The 17,532-nt window shown below is 34.4% G+C and overlaps 1 protein-coding gene across 1 annotated transcript; it reads right to left on the reverse strand.

Moving 5' to 3' along the window:
* Positions 1 to 654: 654 nt before the first annotated feature.
* On the reverse strand, positions 655 to 16,258 carry LOC116292719 (calpain-B). Its single transcript, XM_031700072.2, has 20 exons — positions 16,107 to 16,258; positions 15,777 to 15,934; positions 11,727 to 12,058; positions 11,368 to 11,536; positions 10,591 to 10,671; positions 10,091 to 10,191; positions 9,252 to 9,329; positions 8,688 to 8,876; positions 7,783 to 7,915; positions 6,406 to 6,620; positions 6,228 to 6,273; positions 5,601 to 5,675; positions 5,398 to 5,455; positions 4,754 to 4,812; positions 4,217 to 4,285; positions 4,035 to 4,113; positions 3,517 to 3,633; positions 3,028 to 3,080; positions 2,020 to 2,072; positions 655 to 998 (listed from the first exon to the last, which is right to left on the reverse strand). Exons 2-19 carry the CDS (start codon positions 15,909 to 15,911, stop codon positions 2,046 to 2,048), a joined length of 2,016 nt encoding a protein of 671 aa, XP_031555932.2. The 5' UTR covers positions 15,912 to 15,934; positions 16,107 to 16,258; the 3' UTR covers positions 655 to 998; positions 2,020 to 2,045.
* Between the last annotated feature and the right edge of the window lie 1,274 nt (positions 16,259 to 17,532).

The following is a 17,532-nucleotide window of genomic DNA, read 5'->3' on the forward strand; positions in this document are numbered from 1 at the left end:
CACAGGAAGAATGTCAAGACACCAAGGAGTTTGATTACCAGGTATAGCAAGGTATAAATAGATCAATTATAGCCAGTAAAGACTTCAAGGGGTTTGATTACCAGGTACAGCAAGGTATAAATAGATCAATTACAGCCAGTAAAGACACCAAGGAGTTTGATTACCAGGTACAGCAAGGTATAAATAAATCAATTACAGCCAGTAAAGACTTCAAGGGGTTTGATTACCAGGTACAGAAAGTAATAGATCAGTTATAACCAGTGAAAGGGAACGGTTCCAGGAAGAATGTCAAGGTGGCAAGGGGTTTGATTACCAGGTACAGCAAAGAATACATAGATCAGTTGTAGCCAGTGAAAGGGAACAAATTCCAGGACACCAAAGGGTTTGATTTTCAGGAAAAAGATACCACGAAAAATATCATGCCAGTGAAGGTAATTTATTTCAATTTACAGCAAGTTACAGAAATATAACAGGGTTTATGTTGTGACACTAATGAATTTAATTTCCAAACAAAGAAAGTTTGATTTATAATGACAGCGATGATAAATGTCTAGTGAAAACAGCCAGTAAGTGCCCTTTTTAAACATCACTGTACTTGTATGCTTTAAAATAATCATCTTGGTTGCCTGGCTCAAGAAATAAACTCAAATTAAAAAAGTTTAGTGTCTCTTTATTTAATACTACCAAACTTAACTTACACGAAAATACAAAGAGTCTTATATTAGTAGTAAAAAGGGTATCAAACCTTTAAACACTGTTGTTACACTTCTATAATGTGCACATAGCAATAATTCTTAATTATAAGAACAGACCTGGACTTTTTACCAAGGATCTCACTACATAATTTACTTAAGGAAAATGTATTTTTACTTTTAAAACGATTACATAATTTCAAAAATCATTGGGAATTACAAGTAAACTTGAATGAAAACTAGGTATTGGTGAAAAAATCTTGTACTTTGCTGCTTCTTTTAGAGACACATATTGCTTGTAAGGAACTGAAAATATAATTATAAAATAACTGTTATGAATGTCGTGTTCTGATTGGTTTGGAGCACGTGCTTTATGAGAGCACACTGCATGCACGCGCACTTTCCGTGCGTCATTCCTATCTATTATTGTAATTTGTATTTTATAAAAGAAATAAAAAACTTGCTTGCTGTGCTGTGTGCAGTCATAAAGCACTTGGGGGTTGGCAGAACACTCGAGAAGTATCGAGAACACTTCTCCTAACACTTCTCTCGTGTTCTGCCAACCCCAGCATGCTTTGTGACAGCATGCGCACGTGTTTTCTATTTCTTTATTAGAGTACATCAATACTTGCATAGGGTGACAGACACAAAAATGTCAGGTTAAGCAAAGGCTTTAGAAGCACAACCTTAATTCATATAGCTTGCAATTTTCCAAAATTACACTTACACTTAAAATTATACTTTTTATAATATAAAATCTACAGCAAAAGGTAAATCTTAACATTGAGGACATTTCAAATCGGAGTAATTGTTTTATTTAAGGGACATAAAATCGTACACACATGTCCTCTGATATAAACACAATAGCAAGCCAAAATTTTTTATAATGCTGTATAAGTATGGTGCAGATTTGCAACATGACAAAATAGGAGCGTAACACTAACATAAAATAGCATAAAACAAGGAAAAGATGGGTCTTTTCCTTGTGCCTCTATTCTAATTGTTTTTATAATGTTGTGATTAGAGTGGTTTTCATAAAGCCATAAAATGTTTTTACCTTATTTAGTACTATTACAGTCTCTGATTCATTTGTTTTCTATTGTTAATCTGACTAGTACGCTTTGTTTCATGGATTTATGTAAACCATTCTATTTTGTTTTGACATTGCAAGCTTGTATCAGTCTTGAGGTCATGTTTGAATTGCTTATATATGTGAATGAATGAAATTGGAGAGGAAATTGGAGAGTAAATTGGAAGTGCAAACTTGTGATTCATGTTTATAAAAGTGTGCCAAGTGTATTAAATATGTATAGAAACGTAAGGTTACCATGAGTAAATGAATGACGGAGAAAGTTAGATAACCATTCCACTGACGAAGAACTGCAAAGTAATGATATTTCAATGAGTAGAAGATATTGTTTCATGTGTAAAACAATATGGATTGTATTAAGTAAAATGGGAGATCCAAAAATGGTGGTTGATCAATTTTAACTGTATTTCAATAATCTTTAGCATTATTAGGTTTCTTACTTCAAGAGAATATTATTGATTTTGTTAATTTAATATATAATCCAGATTTAACACTTCCAAGCAAATATCTAGGGATTTCCAAAGACTGATCTCATGCAGTTTGCAGTACCCATCATATCAGCTGTTTAATTGATAAATACGTCTATAGTAAAACCATACTCATTCATTTTAGAAAAGGTTTACAACAAGGCTAATATACAGCTAATTTCAAAAACGTTGGTAAGGTTTTGCTGAATGTTGCATTTTGCTTGCCAAGCTTTAAATATGGTACACTTGACTGTATGGAAATAATGTCAACAAGGAAGAAAGTATACTGGAAAAAAGTGCAGACCAGGTTTGGGGAAATCGTTATTTCCTTTCACTGATTGCATTCACGATGTCAATAGTGCATATCAGGTTTGGTATGTAACATAACCTTCCCCATACTTACTACTGTATGAAGCCACAAAAATGAAGAAGCACAATATGAAACTAAATTTAGTGCAGGTGATTTGAGTCACTAATATGCTCCCTCTTACCAAAGTCATTCGATCAAGTTTAAATCCTGGGTTCAGCATCATAAATATATGTGTATAGTTGTTCATTGGTTCTCTCTTGTTCTATGAGTGTTCTCACATTCTCCAGTTATTGTCTCTCCTCATAAATCATATTCTAATTCGTTTTTGGGCTTTCACCTAGTTAGAGCCTGGCTTAATTGTGATTGTCCCACGGTGTGATATGAAACAGCCAAAGCTTGATAGATGTTTTTTTTTTAGATTTTTAATCTTTTTTCTTAATTCATTAATAAGGTTGTGCTATACTTTACCTCATCAAGCCTGAAGCTAGCATTGCCATGTTTCTCATGCTTCTCAAAGGTATCTAAATAATAAGAGTACAGAAAAATAAATTCATAAACACAAACTAATAACAGGCACTTCCAAGATCAGTTTAATCACTAACAAGAAAACCTTTAATTTGTTACTTCAATGACAACTACAGTTGTCATTGAAGTGTGATCTGCAAAGTTCAATATCTTGTTTGCTGTTTCCTAACTTCAGTGACTGTCAATCAAAGAATTGAAATTTTAAAAAACAATATGTTAACGGAGATTTTAGACTGAACTAAAGATTTGAATCCTCTAATCTTCTAAAATCTTTAATTCCATCCAAGATCACCCTCAAGATATTATTTTGATTGACAGTCGTTGAAATACTAAGTTGGCAAAACTTAAAATTAAACTCTATGGGTCGCACTTCAGCAATAATGTTAGCAAGCTCAGTACTTAATAATTGGTCTTAAGTTCTACATAACTTACTCGAGAGAACATTAAGGCGAACCATGATCTGGACAAAGTCATCAAAGCTAATATGTCCCTTCTTGTTGGCAAAGCGGGTTGCTATGGCTGTAAGGATCTTGTTACTCAAGGAGAAACCTTAGACAATACCATGAAGAACCATTTAGTAAACTGAACAATGGAAAAGTGGAGAAGCCACTACTTCAAAAGAACTAGAGCTTTGGGGAAAATGTGGTGAGAAATCAAAACCTATATGACAGAAAGGTTGGTGTGGGGTGTGCAGTGTTGTTCCTTTATGAAATATGGAGCCTTGGTATAACTAGTTAACGTAATAATTGTATGAATATATAGCTAAAAACAGGAATGGCTTTCCCATGTTTTATGGAAGTGTAACTGACAAATTTAAATCACATAAGGGAAATCTCAGAGATTTCCCATTACAAGTTCTAACTGTTGAATGGAACTAGAGGAAGAAGACTTTGATTTGACTCCACAATGCATATAACTTTTCATGCTTACAATGTGGTTGACATACACACCTGCATCAATTGTTGCCGTGCGAAGTTCATAGGCATCCATGGAACCAGAATTATCTGTATCTTTAGCATTGAAGATAGCCTGAAGGAGATCAATAAAGAGTCATTAAAATCATCATCCACATGACTCGGAAGATAATATTTCAAAACTACAGACTCAAAGTAGGTTTAGTTTAGTTGGGTACCTTCCATTTTTTCAGTTGTAGCATTGTTTCTTTGAATTCCTCAAATCCCAGTTTTCCACTCAAGTCTTTCTGTAGATTTTATTAAGGACTAAACTGTAATAACAACTTGTATTTGCCTTTATTGTAATAATAAGTATCATCATCATCATCAACAACGCTATCCTGATTACCAGCATCATCACTAATCAAAAATCATCTTCTGTTTAAACAGTCATCTCATAAACACCCTGTATATAACCTTCGGAGGTAGAGATACATGGGTTAATCCTCAGGACCTCTACATCTGTTCTGTGTAGCTTTAGCTTTAAACACTCGTAATAAGGGGCACTGATAGTCTGACGAGATAAAGGGCACACCTTTTTTGAGTGATTTATATGTGAGCCTCTGGCTCAGGAGACTTAAGCAGCCACCCCCTGCATTATCAAAGTACCTTTACCCTTTTTGAACCACTACAAGTGAACATCTCGGTCATTACTCACCACCAGTAATCCTGAATAGATAAGAATAAATAGTAAATAAACTAAATGTCAAGGATACATCATACATGCCAATGATAGTCCTGGAGCTTTCCAAGCTGAAATCACCATCATCAAGATCTTAAAAACAAAAAATTTAATAAATAAGTACATGGAGATAAGAACTCAAATATATATACTATAGACTCTAAATAAACAAGTTTTTTGCCCTAATTTTGTTTCACTTCATCATCTTCTATTTTGCTAATGTATCTATTATTATTACTATTCTGTTTTCATTGACCTATGTACTCCATGTAATTTAGTTTCATGTGTAAATAGATATATAGACACCCTGGATGAGTTTTTGCTCTTGGGGTTAGAGTACAAACACTATAAGTGTGCAACATAAATACCACTAAATACTGCTAAATTATGCTAATCCTATTGTTTTCTATTGTTTAATTAGCACTATTTACTACTAAATAGTGCAAAAGTGTTGTTTGTGATTAAATATGTCTAAATAAAAATACTTGCATGAAACATCTTACATGAAGGAGATCTGTTTTAAGATTTCCAAAATGCCACATTTACTAAATTCTGGGTTGTCGGGTAATAGTGGCAATAACCCTAATTAGCCCTAATGATTACATTAACATTGATTTATATTAAGCAAGCTAGGATTTCGTAACGTAAGTGTAGATTTAATGACATGATATTTTGTACCTCTTTTGAAAGCAGAAGTCAATAGTTGTTGCAGTTCGAAAGCATCAATCTCATCATCCTAAATTAAATGAAAAAAGGCATTACTTAGTGGTTTTTCATATTGCTATAGCAAATATAAAGAGATTCAGGCAATTCAAAGCAAAGGTTCTGAACAACACATTTTTACAAAATAATAAAAATACAAATCAAAAAACTTTACTTACATCTCCAGACAGAGAGTCAAAGAACTCTCTGAACTTGGCATCAAGGCTGGAGTTTTGTTCTTTGGTGATCTGAGGCTGAAAGTGATAATGATATGCAATGTTTGAAATGCCACTTGGACAGGGACGTATATAGGAGCATAATATTGTTATTGGAGGGGGGAGGGGAACTAAACCGAAAATTAGTCTACATTGAAAAAATAGAAAGTGCACCCCTGCTGTATGCATCGTGCTTCTCTAATTTTTGAATATAAGAATTTAGTTTGATAAATGTGAGTATTTTAGAATTATCACAAAAGGTAAATTTCAAAAAAATTTCTCAAAAAGTGTGGGGGCTATAGCCCCCCTAGCCGCCTTTCTCATGTCCCTGTTGGATAGAGTCTATAATGGTTGGTTTTATGAAGGTAGCACTTGATGGCCAGTGGCTAATAAACCTGTGGCCCTCATTCTATGATCGAATTGGAATTTAATTTTGAGAGTTAATTTTTGTGGAGGGAAGAAAACCAGAGAACCAGGAAAAATCCCTTGAAGCACAGGAGAGAACCAACAAATTCAAACGCGGGACTTTTACCGCTACTCCACCATGCTTCCCACACACAGTTTGTACATTAATATAGTTTTTTAAATTACCCTTCTGTCCCTTCTTGTGGCAAATTTAGTTTCTTGGTCCACTTCACTAAAAACAAGAATAAATCACAATAAATAATTAGAATTTTCTTTGATATACTGAGTAGCTCCCCTTCACCCACTGGCTTTGACTTAATAAAGTTATAAACGTGCTGTACAAACTGTCAATGATGATTATCACCTGGTTTGATGGGGCTTCTCAGAGTATATCCTTAGTAAGAACTTTCCATCTTCATAAGGCTTGAAGGTTGATGGAATAATGGCATATTCACCAGGAGGGAGCTGGTATCTTCCAACAATCTCACGGCTGTTGATGAAAGATGGTGAGCGTGCAGCTGATGCATGGTACATGAAAAATTCTTTGTCCAACAATCCAGTTGATTTTGGATCATCAATCTGAAATGAAACAGAAGTTAGAATGAACTTGATCTTTAAGATATTTGAAGTGGATATATTTTCTAAGATATCTATACATTTCTATTGTGTAAAAGCCCACTTCTGAGATATGCTTTGCTTGTCATGCACAAAGGTTTCAATGCATACATACCTACATAATGCTCAATAAATTATTCGTTACAAGAGAAAAGAATACCGAAACCTTTGTGTGTGACAAGCAAAACATATCTCGGGAGAGGGCTATTATATGGTGATCTGGGATCGTCCCGACCCCTGACCTCACCACCCCCCTCCAAAGGTAGATCTTTGTTAGCTTTCCATAGGTTGCTATCAATAGACATCATTTCCAATAATAGCTACATTTTTAATGGCTTATAGAATCTTGGAGGTTGTTTTGATCTCTTGTTTTCTGGTTTCATATCTTAGAAATAGTTAAATAAAATAGTTTGGGGACTTATTTTTTGACTTAAGGTGACTGCCTACTTTTGGAAATTGATTTAAGCTTTTTTTAAAACTTCGATTTTCCGAATTGAAATTTAATGCTGATTCCAAATCTGGAAAGAAAAATAGGGTGTCCCGAGCTCGTTTTCGAGATAATCAGCATTTAATGGAAGCCTACGCACGAGCTTTTGGAGTAAAAATTGCGCCACTAGAAGTGATTAGAAAAAAATTAAGATGAATAAAATAATAGTTATTTGCAGACTATATGATTGCATAAATGAAGGCTAGTCAATCATTCTACAATAATACATGGATATTTTCGACAAAAAGACAGAGAGATACATTGATTTGTCATATTTTGTAGTTTCGGTGCTCTTAGAAAATCTCATAAAGTCGAACAAAAATCCCTACAAAAATCTATTTTTTCACGTGTTCCTGATTTAAACTTTTCCTAAAATGTTGATATAACCTAGATTTTTAGGAGTTTCTTCGAATGAGCTATCAAAAAACATAGAGTCCCGTGCAAAATATGAGGGTTTTGCCCTGTTGAAGCTCAAAACGCGTATGGTTCTTCAATAAAATCTTGTAGATTGTTCAGCGGTTTTTGAGCGCGCGCTCATCGTGGGCTCAATTCGAACGTTCAAAAGTAGGCAGCCACCTTAACATCCACTAGTTGTCCCTCAGTCAACTCCAAAGTCACGTGATTGATAGTAAGCAATACCTTGTAGATTGAAAATCCCATTGTCAACATTTGCATTCCTTTGTTTTTTTCCCTACGACGGTCCTTCTGCATAAGAGCCACAATGAAGGTACAAAGGTCATCTGCATCATCATCGCTGTCTTCTAACTTGATCCTTAATTGTAACAAAGAGAAAAAAGATTGATACTAATGTAATTACTGCACCAGTAATAAATCTATACCTATACATGCATATATGGAGCTGTTTTCTTGTATGGAAAAGATACAATACAATAAAATATGCCGTGACATTCAAAAGGCTTCCTATTGTTTTGGGATTAATGCAATCATGCTAGGTACAAGTTAGGTGGGATAGAGTACTCTCGTTGGGAGTTAAAGGTCCAAAATATCAGTTAATCTATCATCATTGCCTTATGGTGTGGTGTTTATAATATATACTTTATCACTTTTCTATATTAACCTGTCACATTGTTTCCCACTGGTGCAAAAGCTTTGGTGAGTGAGACAATGCCATATAAATACATTAAATTACCGTTCTTAATACAACATTATAAAATAATTGGGATACTACGCGCGCTATGATTGGTCGAAAACCATGTTTGATGAGAGTATCAAAACACGCTGTTGTCATTTTTAATCTATCTCACGTGCTCATTGGTCAGTTTGAATAAGACTGCAAGTAGGGAGAATTTACTTAGACTTTGCTTTTTTCGATCTTTTCGCGCGTTTGTTATTTTATAAAATAAATCAAAAACAGTTTCTATGTTTGATACTCTGATCAAAACACTTGGGATGTTGGGAGAACACTAAAGAAGCTGGAAACCTGGTTTCCTACGCTCCTCTCGTGTTCTCTCAACATCCCGCGTGTTTTGATCAGAGTATCAAACATAGAAAACTGTTTTTGATCTGTTAATTAAATTACTTACCGGTACTGTGGATTTTTGTGAAAGGTATCAATGTAGTTACGGCATCCTCCAGCTGAAATACGAGAATTCCAAGCTCCATGCTCTGAACGAGATTCAAAAGCAACTTTGCTTTGTTCTACTGCACTATCAGCGCCCAACATGCAGATTTCAAGGGTTGTGTAGTTACTGATAAAATCATTAAATGACATCCTATACCAAGGAAAAATACACGCATCATAAGATTCCACCATCCAATACTGAGCTATTCTTAAGTTTATCAAGTTATACCCTTTAATATATTAAATCTTACAGACCATGGCTTGACAAAACAGGGCAATCAATCAAACCCTGCATGTTATACCAATTTGAATAACTATTGTTATGTACTGACTATATTCTAGCGACTGACTAGCAGCCCTCATACATGTGAAAACCCTTTTATGTTTCCATGTAAACATAAGGCTAGTCAGTCACTAGTCAGGACAGAACAATATAGTTATTCAAATTGATCGATATATTTCAATTCGGTGTATTCAATGACAAGTATTAGTTAATCCAAGTAATACTGATCTGCATGCTTCTCACCAAAACTCTCCATCATCATCAAAGGTCAAACCCATCTGCCTCTTCTCACTATCTGTCAATAGACTCCATTCAGAAGACCTAGAATTATACAAATTATGCCCACAGTTAAATTATTTGAATCACAAAAATTGTCAGTAGATAATGTTCACTACAGTCAACTCTCATTACAGTGAACAACCTTGGGACCTTCACTTCATGTCCGTAATAGCAAATGTCTGCAATACTGAAAATTATTTATGGTCATTTCTTTGTCAGTAATTTTGTTAGGGATTTTTCTCCTGTCTGTAATAGCAAGGTGTCTGTAATATCGGGGTGTCCGCAAGACAAGAGTTGACTATTTTGGTGTACACAATAAAAAAGAAAAATGATTGGCATTTATTAAATTTAGAAGATATAAGACAGTCACTCATATTAGAGTTGTATACGCATTAAAACGGAATGCATGAATTTTCTCAATAAAATAGCTAGGCTAAAATCCAACAAGCAAGCAATAGAAAATTTGACATGCCAGCTAGGTAGAGTGTTCCATAGACTGATGATGATGATGACGATGATAAAAACTTTATTTATATAGTGCATAAATGCAATATTATCAAATGGGATTTAAATTACTAAATTTATAAGTCTTAATAAATTAAATAAATTTTAACCTCATAACCATAAATAAGGTAATAAATATCATAATAAAATATATAGATTTTTGATATAGATAGTTAGAAATTAGATTTAGGCTTTACAAATGTAGTACCTTTTCAACACAACTTAATAAAAAAAGATTGAATTGCAAAATGTTGTGCATATCATCAACATATGATTTGGTGATAGATATTGATACTTACTGGTCTCCCCATGCTCCTTTCCATTCCCTTTCATTACCCCAGGGATTCCTGATACGGACTAGTTCCACATCAATCTGACCACTCCTAGTTCTGGCTTTCACCTATCAAACAAACAAATTAAATAGAAGCTTAATTATCTGAAACAGAACACTAGCAGTAAACTTTTCCTAATGGAAAAATTAAAAGTCAGTGAGACTACAAGACCAGAAAACGAAACAAATTATGAAAAATAATCTGTACAAACGTAAAGCCCCATTTACACTGCCGATTTTTGCGGCAATTTTTGCTGCGATTTTTGTGGCAATTTTCGGAAAAATGAAATCTCTTGTCTCATCCTTCAAAAGAGACATATTCATCTAGGAAAATCTTAGTATCCCAAAAAAAACTTTACAAGTAAATTCTTCACCATTATAATTTTTTTTTATTATGGATAAAATCGCAGCAAAAATCTGATAAATTTGTATTGAGCTAACAATTAAAGGTTAATTGATTAGACCTACCCTTCTGACTCCAGTCACTGTGTAAGCATGACCCTTTACCAAACCATTGTTGAGTTTTGCTTCAATTTCATTTGATTTTGCCTGTCAATTCAACAGTTTAAAAATGTCATAAACATTTCCTAGCTTTGGCAGACAAAATATATTCATTTTATAAAATTATAATTCATTAAAAGCATTTTGAGCAGACAGAACATGTTGAGATGTTAATAATAACAATAATAATAATATTATCATTATCATTATTATTGGTGAAAGTCTGCGACCTGATTTACTCTTGGCCATCTTTAATAAATGTCTATACATATTGGAACTACGTACGTACGTACATACATACATACATACATACATACTTTATTTGTCCTCTTTAAGGCTTTTCAGAATAAAGGGCCTAATTAATTACAACTAACAGTTGGCTTCAAGTCTAATCTCACTATAATGTTGTTTGTAAAAAAAAATAAGGACTGGATCGATCCTAATTTCCTGAAGTTTTAAAACCCCCATTTTTTTCTTTTGTTTTTTGCATAAATTACTTTTTTGTAGTGAGATTTTCAATTATTGTAAATGAAAAAATGTGAAATAAAGTTTCCACTATTAAGTTGGTGTGATATCTAACGATTTTACAGACTAAATGAAATGTATGTGTAGATTATTATTGTTCAATGAATGTTCACACCTGGATGCAAATAACATCAGAATCAACATGGCTCAGCTAATCTATAATGATCTGCTTCCAGTTTCCTAGCTAATACAAGTTCTGTATGCAATTTTCATACTCACAGCAATAGAGCAACCCATCAATGCTGAGCGCTTCATGGCTTTTTCCATGATTTCAAAAAGATTTGAGGGAGGTTTCCTAAGATCAAATGACTCTGAAAGACCACCAGTGAAATCTTCCAAAGCCTCTCCAGTCTGGCCTCCTTTCAATGCTTCATAGCTTCCATTCAACCTGAATATAATAATTAATTGATCAAATTTAATCCCAAAAAATTATCAATACATTGGCAATAATGCTCACTTCATACTTACAAATAGCATAAGCTTTTGCCAGCAGTGCACTCCAAAATTTATTCAAACTTGATCAAATTTATAATCCCCAAAAATTATCAACACATTGACAATGCTCACTTCATACTTACTTAGCATAAGCTTTTTCCAGCAGTGCACTCCAAAACTCATTCTTTTCACTAGAGTGTACAAATACCAGTTTTCCATTGTAAGTAGGAAGACGGTCATCAATGATCACTTCATACCACACTCCATACTGCCAAATATTGAACTTGAGTGCACCAATGTAATTTCGGTCATTCATGTTGGCAACATAATCCTGGGGCACAACTCTTTTCATGAGCTCATCCTCACAAGTAAGAGCAGAAATAGCGGCAAGAAGCCAACAATCTCCCAGCATTCCTTGTTGAATGTCTAACCTACTTGCTCCACCAACAAACATTTGGGGGTCACTGCTTAATTCCTAAAAATTAGATAAATTTCATATAAATCCTACAAAACATGTAACACCAAGCTGAAAAGAATAACAAAATGGTAATGGTGAACAATCTGCACCGTATGGTAAGTGGTCGGTAACTCCGTTTGCCAACCATTTACCCTTATCTTGCCGTTACCTTACCGTTACCTTACCGACCAGTAATAAACTCTAGGAGATTGTTATTTCATTTAAAATTTTACCGTAATTCATTGTTAGTCTTGTTGTCTACCTATATCTATCTTCTTCCTTTAAGATAGATAATAAGAACAATAATGCAAAATTAATTTGCATATTACAGCAAGGACACCTCAACCGTGAACATGGTTTTTTGTCACTTTGTTAATGCATACTGTAAAGCACCCGTGAACCAATCTATTAGAATAATAATAATAGTAATCTTTATTTGCACTCTTAATATACCTTACAATACAAAATAGATGACAAATTTATAAGTTTCAACTAATAAAGAAGGTAAAATATAGATAGTGAGAAAAAATAATATTATGAGGTGCTGGGGAGCTGAAAAAAAGATCTATTTTTATCACTCAGCGTATTTGAACTCAATGCTCAGTCATTTTGAAAGGTTTGAAAAAGTACATAGTTAATAATCTGAAAAAACCTGAAGTTTTCATGGTTCAAGTGTTAGTACATGTTCTCACTGTATGTAATTTAGATGTATTTGAAACTGCAAATTGAAAACTTATTGGGAACATGAGAAACATGAATGCCATCAATATTGATATTTTATTGGCAAGATTCAATTAAGACTTATCAAATGTTTATTTGTTTTATTACATATGGTTTTTAGACACAGTTAATTGAGCAATATTTCTTGTTAAATACGTACTGAATAAATTCTTAAATAAAAAATGGATAAACTATCACTTCCTTGAGTGATGGCAAATTAACGAGGACCTAGCTCAGAGTCATAACTTAAAGGGCCACTTGGACGAAAATCGCTCCAAAATTAAAACTCTTTCATTCGAGCTGGAACTTTGCTGAAATAATCTAGGATACATTAAGAACCACCCACTGGAATATCTTTCTGATATTCGAAAGGAAAGGGCCAAAATTTTACGATTTATTTTCGTCCGCCATTAATTTCTTTGAATCACAGAATTCGACTCAAGAAGACTGGCACGAGTACTTATGACGTCATTTACTCAACCCAAACCAAAACATTGGTGGGTAATGTATGTGCCATGTTCGTAAAACTCGGTTTATTTGGTTTATTCAGAAAATATATAATGTTTCATTCGGTTTCCTAACTACTATATGACCAAACAATGTCTAGGCGCTGAAATTTTTCAGTTTCAATAATACTGACGATCATAATTCGAAAATTTCAATACATCTCGGCAAGCCAAGAATCACAACAAAGTAGGACGCATAGACGAGATTCTAGCGGTTCCATCGCGCGAAGTGACTGAGATATTCGGGATTCGAATCATTTTAAGGATAACAATTTTTCAAGGTATATTTACATACAAGGGCAAAGAACAACCCCACAATTTGGGTCCGCGAGACATCCGACACAATGAAAGAAAAATCTACGAGCTGAGTGACAGACGCCGCTGTCGCGCGAGTAATAAATAAGAAACCTTTGACATGTTCTATTACAAAGATGATATTAGATAATCGTATGTTTGTACCTATTCAATGCATAATAAACATTTTGAAGCAAATAATGACCGTTCTGTAGTAAATCAGCTAGGAGAATTACGAGATCACATTCTAAATTATTCGGCACATAGATCTAAGTATATTGTCACAAATCTTTATATCACAACGCAGAATTCAAAAGGCAATCGGTTGTTTTCATAACATCAATCACTATTAGATTACATTGAAACTTCAAATTTAAGATCTTTATATCATGGACAGTAGGTAGCAAATACAAATAATGAAATGAACGTAAGGAATTTTTATGAAAACCTCTTCCTAAGCATTGCTTCTTCTTCTAGTTCGGCTTCATCTTCATACATTATAATTTATGGTTCTAACTCTTCAGGATTGACAAAGCGAGCGTCCAAAGGAGTTTCCATCATATTTGAAGAGGTATCAAAGGTTTAAAAAAAGTCTGTTTAGAGATTCTTTTCACGATAACGCGTTTAAAACATCAAATAAACTTCAGGTAATTTAACAAGAAATGTATAGTCAAAACGACGCTAACATGACAGTGTTGAGTAAATGACGTCACAGCGTAAACTGCTGTACATAATGACTCGTTGGCCGTGACACAAAGAAATTAATGGCGGACGAAAATAAATCGTAATATTTTGGCCCTTCCCTTTCGAATATTAGAAAGATATTTCAGTGAGAGGTTCTTAATGTGTTCAAGATTATTTCAGCAAAGTTCCAGCTCGAATGAAAGAGTTTTAATTTTGGAACAATTTTCGTCCAAGTGGCCCTTTAAAGAATATATACTGTAAGGAGTTATAATAACAATAATCTTATTTTAGTTGTCAGCAGGGAGTGCATGCCAATCAACAAAATCTTTCAAAATCATTCTATTGTATTTTACTACAAAAGCCAAACAATAAATCTTGGCATGCTTCAATGGTCTTTCTTGTAAAAGATCTAATATTTTTTTTAAGTACGCACATAATATTTTTTTAAGCATTGATTTTTTCTTGTCTCCTGAATGTCCCACGAGTAATACAATATTGATAAGTAAGGGTGGATGTTAAAAGCCCTCAGGTTGGTTTTCTAGACTCTCATATGCTAATGAGATACTATAATGATATATTTGAACAATGCAAAAAATACGGCCACTCCTCAAGAATATTCGAGATGGTTTGGTCGAGAGGGTCGTACAAATCAAGACATCTTGTGGAACTTTAGTTCTAGACGGAATTTACTCAACTAGTAAGAAATAACTCGGTGTGAATGACTATCAGAAGTCAGGTCCGTCAAAACAAAAAATGTGTCCTACTAGACTATACTAGATGCTTGGAACAGCGCTAGCAACATTGTGACCCCCACTATGGGGCGAGAATGATACACGATCTCGTACACATAAGAGTGGTTCATGAGACATAAAGATAAATTCTATAAATATAAGCAAACAGAATGTCATGTTCGGCATATATTATAGTCGTATCTTTTTGGAATGTTAATTATTCTCGACACTTTTATATTTGAACAATCGATTTATGATTAACAGCTTTCGAGAAAAGTCTATGCTTTCTTTTTGGGAAGAAATAACAGTGCAATCCGTATAATGTTTCAAGGCATATACAAGTATATAATAATTCCCTCAAACCATGCTAATGTTAACCCAAACTTAGCTTTCTTATGAATTCTAGTTGAATGCGATAACGTTTAATACCATTATAACGGGTGCTAAAACAATATCCTGTATTCAAGGAGTTTACAAGATGTCAAAAACTAACAACTTAAAACACCTAAGAACGCAAGTAACGAAAGGTGTTTAAGAAAAATCTGGACTTAAGTTGCTTAAAATCATTTTATGTATACGTGTTAGAATACATAGTCCACTTATCTATTCCTAAATTACCATAACATGGCTTCTTTATAATAAAAGACGAGTCTATTTATGCATGCGATAAATTTAGCTAAAGATTTAATTTTATTTCAGATGTACAATATTGTAACTACAAAATTCGTCCAGTAATTGAAATTATTTATATCCGTGTCTAGCAGTGTCTTTGCTCGTCTATGTACTTATCATGTTACTCACCGAAGGACGCTTCCATTCGAATGGACGTGGAGGTCTTCTGGAGAAGAACAGGCTCTTATCGATGCAGGGGAATTCAGGATCCTCGTAAGGACGCCCTGTACTTCGAACGTGGCGTCTTACTTCGTCCATATTCATGATGAAGCACTAAATTCTGCAAACTAAGAGGAATGTATGAGCTCGCCTTAGAGAAAAGATCAACACGCCACCATTGTCATGTCAAGGGAGCAAGCCAAGATCACGTACAGTCAAAATGACTTGCTCTTCGAACAACAACACGCTTTGCAAAGATCAATTACTCTTGAAGATCTATCACAAAACTTTAGATTTTACCTGAGATGAAACAAGAAAAGGAAAAACAGCTTCTACAAGGAACACAGTAGCTACAGACACACACTCCGCAACTTGGTCGACTCGGTATCGAGTACAACACAACGCCCTTTTGCAGTGAGCATGCTCATCTAATGTAACGCTCTCGACCGTAACAGGCACGTCACATCACGCGTGATTAACACCTCGTGTAAGGGTTGTTTCCTATGGCCTTTCTAATCAATTAGGCTTTGAGCTTTCTAGTTTATATAACTTTCCATTTCTTTAGTGCAATTGGAGTGAAATCTTTTCTCTCCTAATAATCACCTCCTTCTATAATAATCACATCCTTCTGCTTTTAATTATAATATCAGTGGCTTCAAGAAAGTTCTGGTAAGCACTCCAGACATTTGTGCATAGTCATGGAGTGGAATGGTTTGGGAACTTCATAGAACAAAGCTATGTTTTGAGTTTGAGGTTGAACTGTACCATCAAGTGATACTGACCGTGCACAATGAACCAAAGCAAGTATCGCTGAAAATACTTATTTCTTCATCATTTTGATGTATGAACATTTTGAAAGTGAAAGCCAAAAACCATGGGAATAATTATTTCCGCGCAGATACAGTTAATAGATGATAAATAAGAAAGTAACAAATAAACAATTAATATTAATCACATAGGATTAATCAACAAATAATAACGATTTTTTTGGGGGAAAAAACTTCTATATTCCGTAATACTATGTGAACAAATGGAGCAACTTTTCTGTGCACGGTCGACGTCATATAACTGAATGGAATGATAAAGTCGAACAAAAACCTAGAACAATAGGTTTCCGAAGCATTCCGATCCATGAACTATTATTCATGTTGTTTACTATGTGGTCCATGGTGGAATGTAGCCTCCGTTCAGCCTTCATAATTTCTCTCTAAATAACCGACGGCTATAGACTCCTTGCACTAAAGGAAATATTCTGGGAGACAAAACAATGGATTTTGGATATTGTTTTGTCCCAAATAACTATTCCTCTAGGAATTTAATGCGAGGGGTCTATTCCGAGAGAAATTATACCGGCTGAACGCAGGCTAGTGGAATGACATCTCGGCCATAATCAACGATAGTTAAGTTGAGGCTGAATCAGTGCATTGTACAAATTCACTTACATTTTCTGCCGGAGATACTCGCGTGCAGCATGCACGAAGCATATACCCAACGCTTTCAGAACCTTAGGAATAATGACTTCAGTGATATGACCTTCCCACCTCAATTTTTCATCAACCATCACTCCTAAAAGCTTAGATTGACATGCGCGATTTATAGACCGTATTTCCAAGCAGAATCTTAGCCGGATCCTGAACCAGGAGAGAGAGGGGAGGGAGTACACTCATTAAAGAGAGAGAGGGGAGGGGAATACATTTCTTTTGCCAGAGACCTTGGCCCCGTGTTA

Source organism: Actinia tenebrosa, unplaced genomic scaffold (assembly GCF_029948245.1).
Source record: "Actinia tenebrosa isolate PJP-AT-01 unplaced genomic scaffold, QUT_ActTen_1.0 PGA_scaffold8__29_contigs__length_14323225, whole genome shotgun sequence".
In the NCBI taxonomy this organism is placed as follows: domain Eukaryota; kingdom Metazoa; phylum Cnidaria; class Anthozoa; order Actiniaria; family Actiniidae; genus Actinia; species Actinia tenebrosa.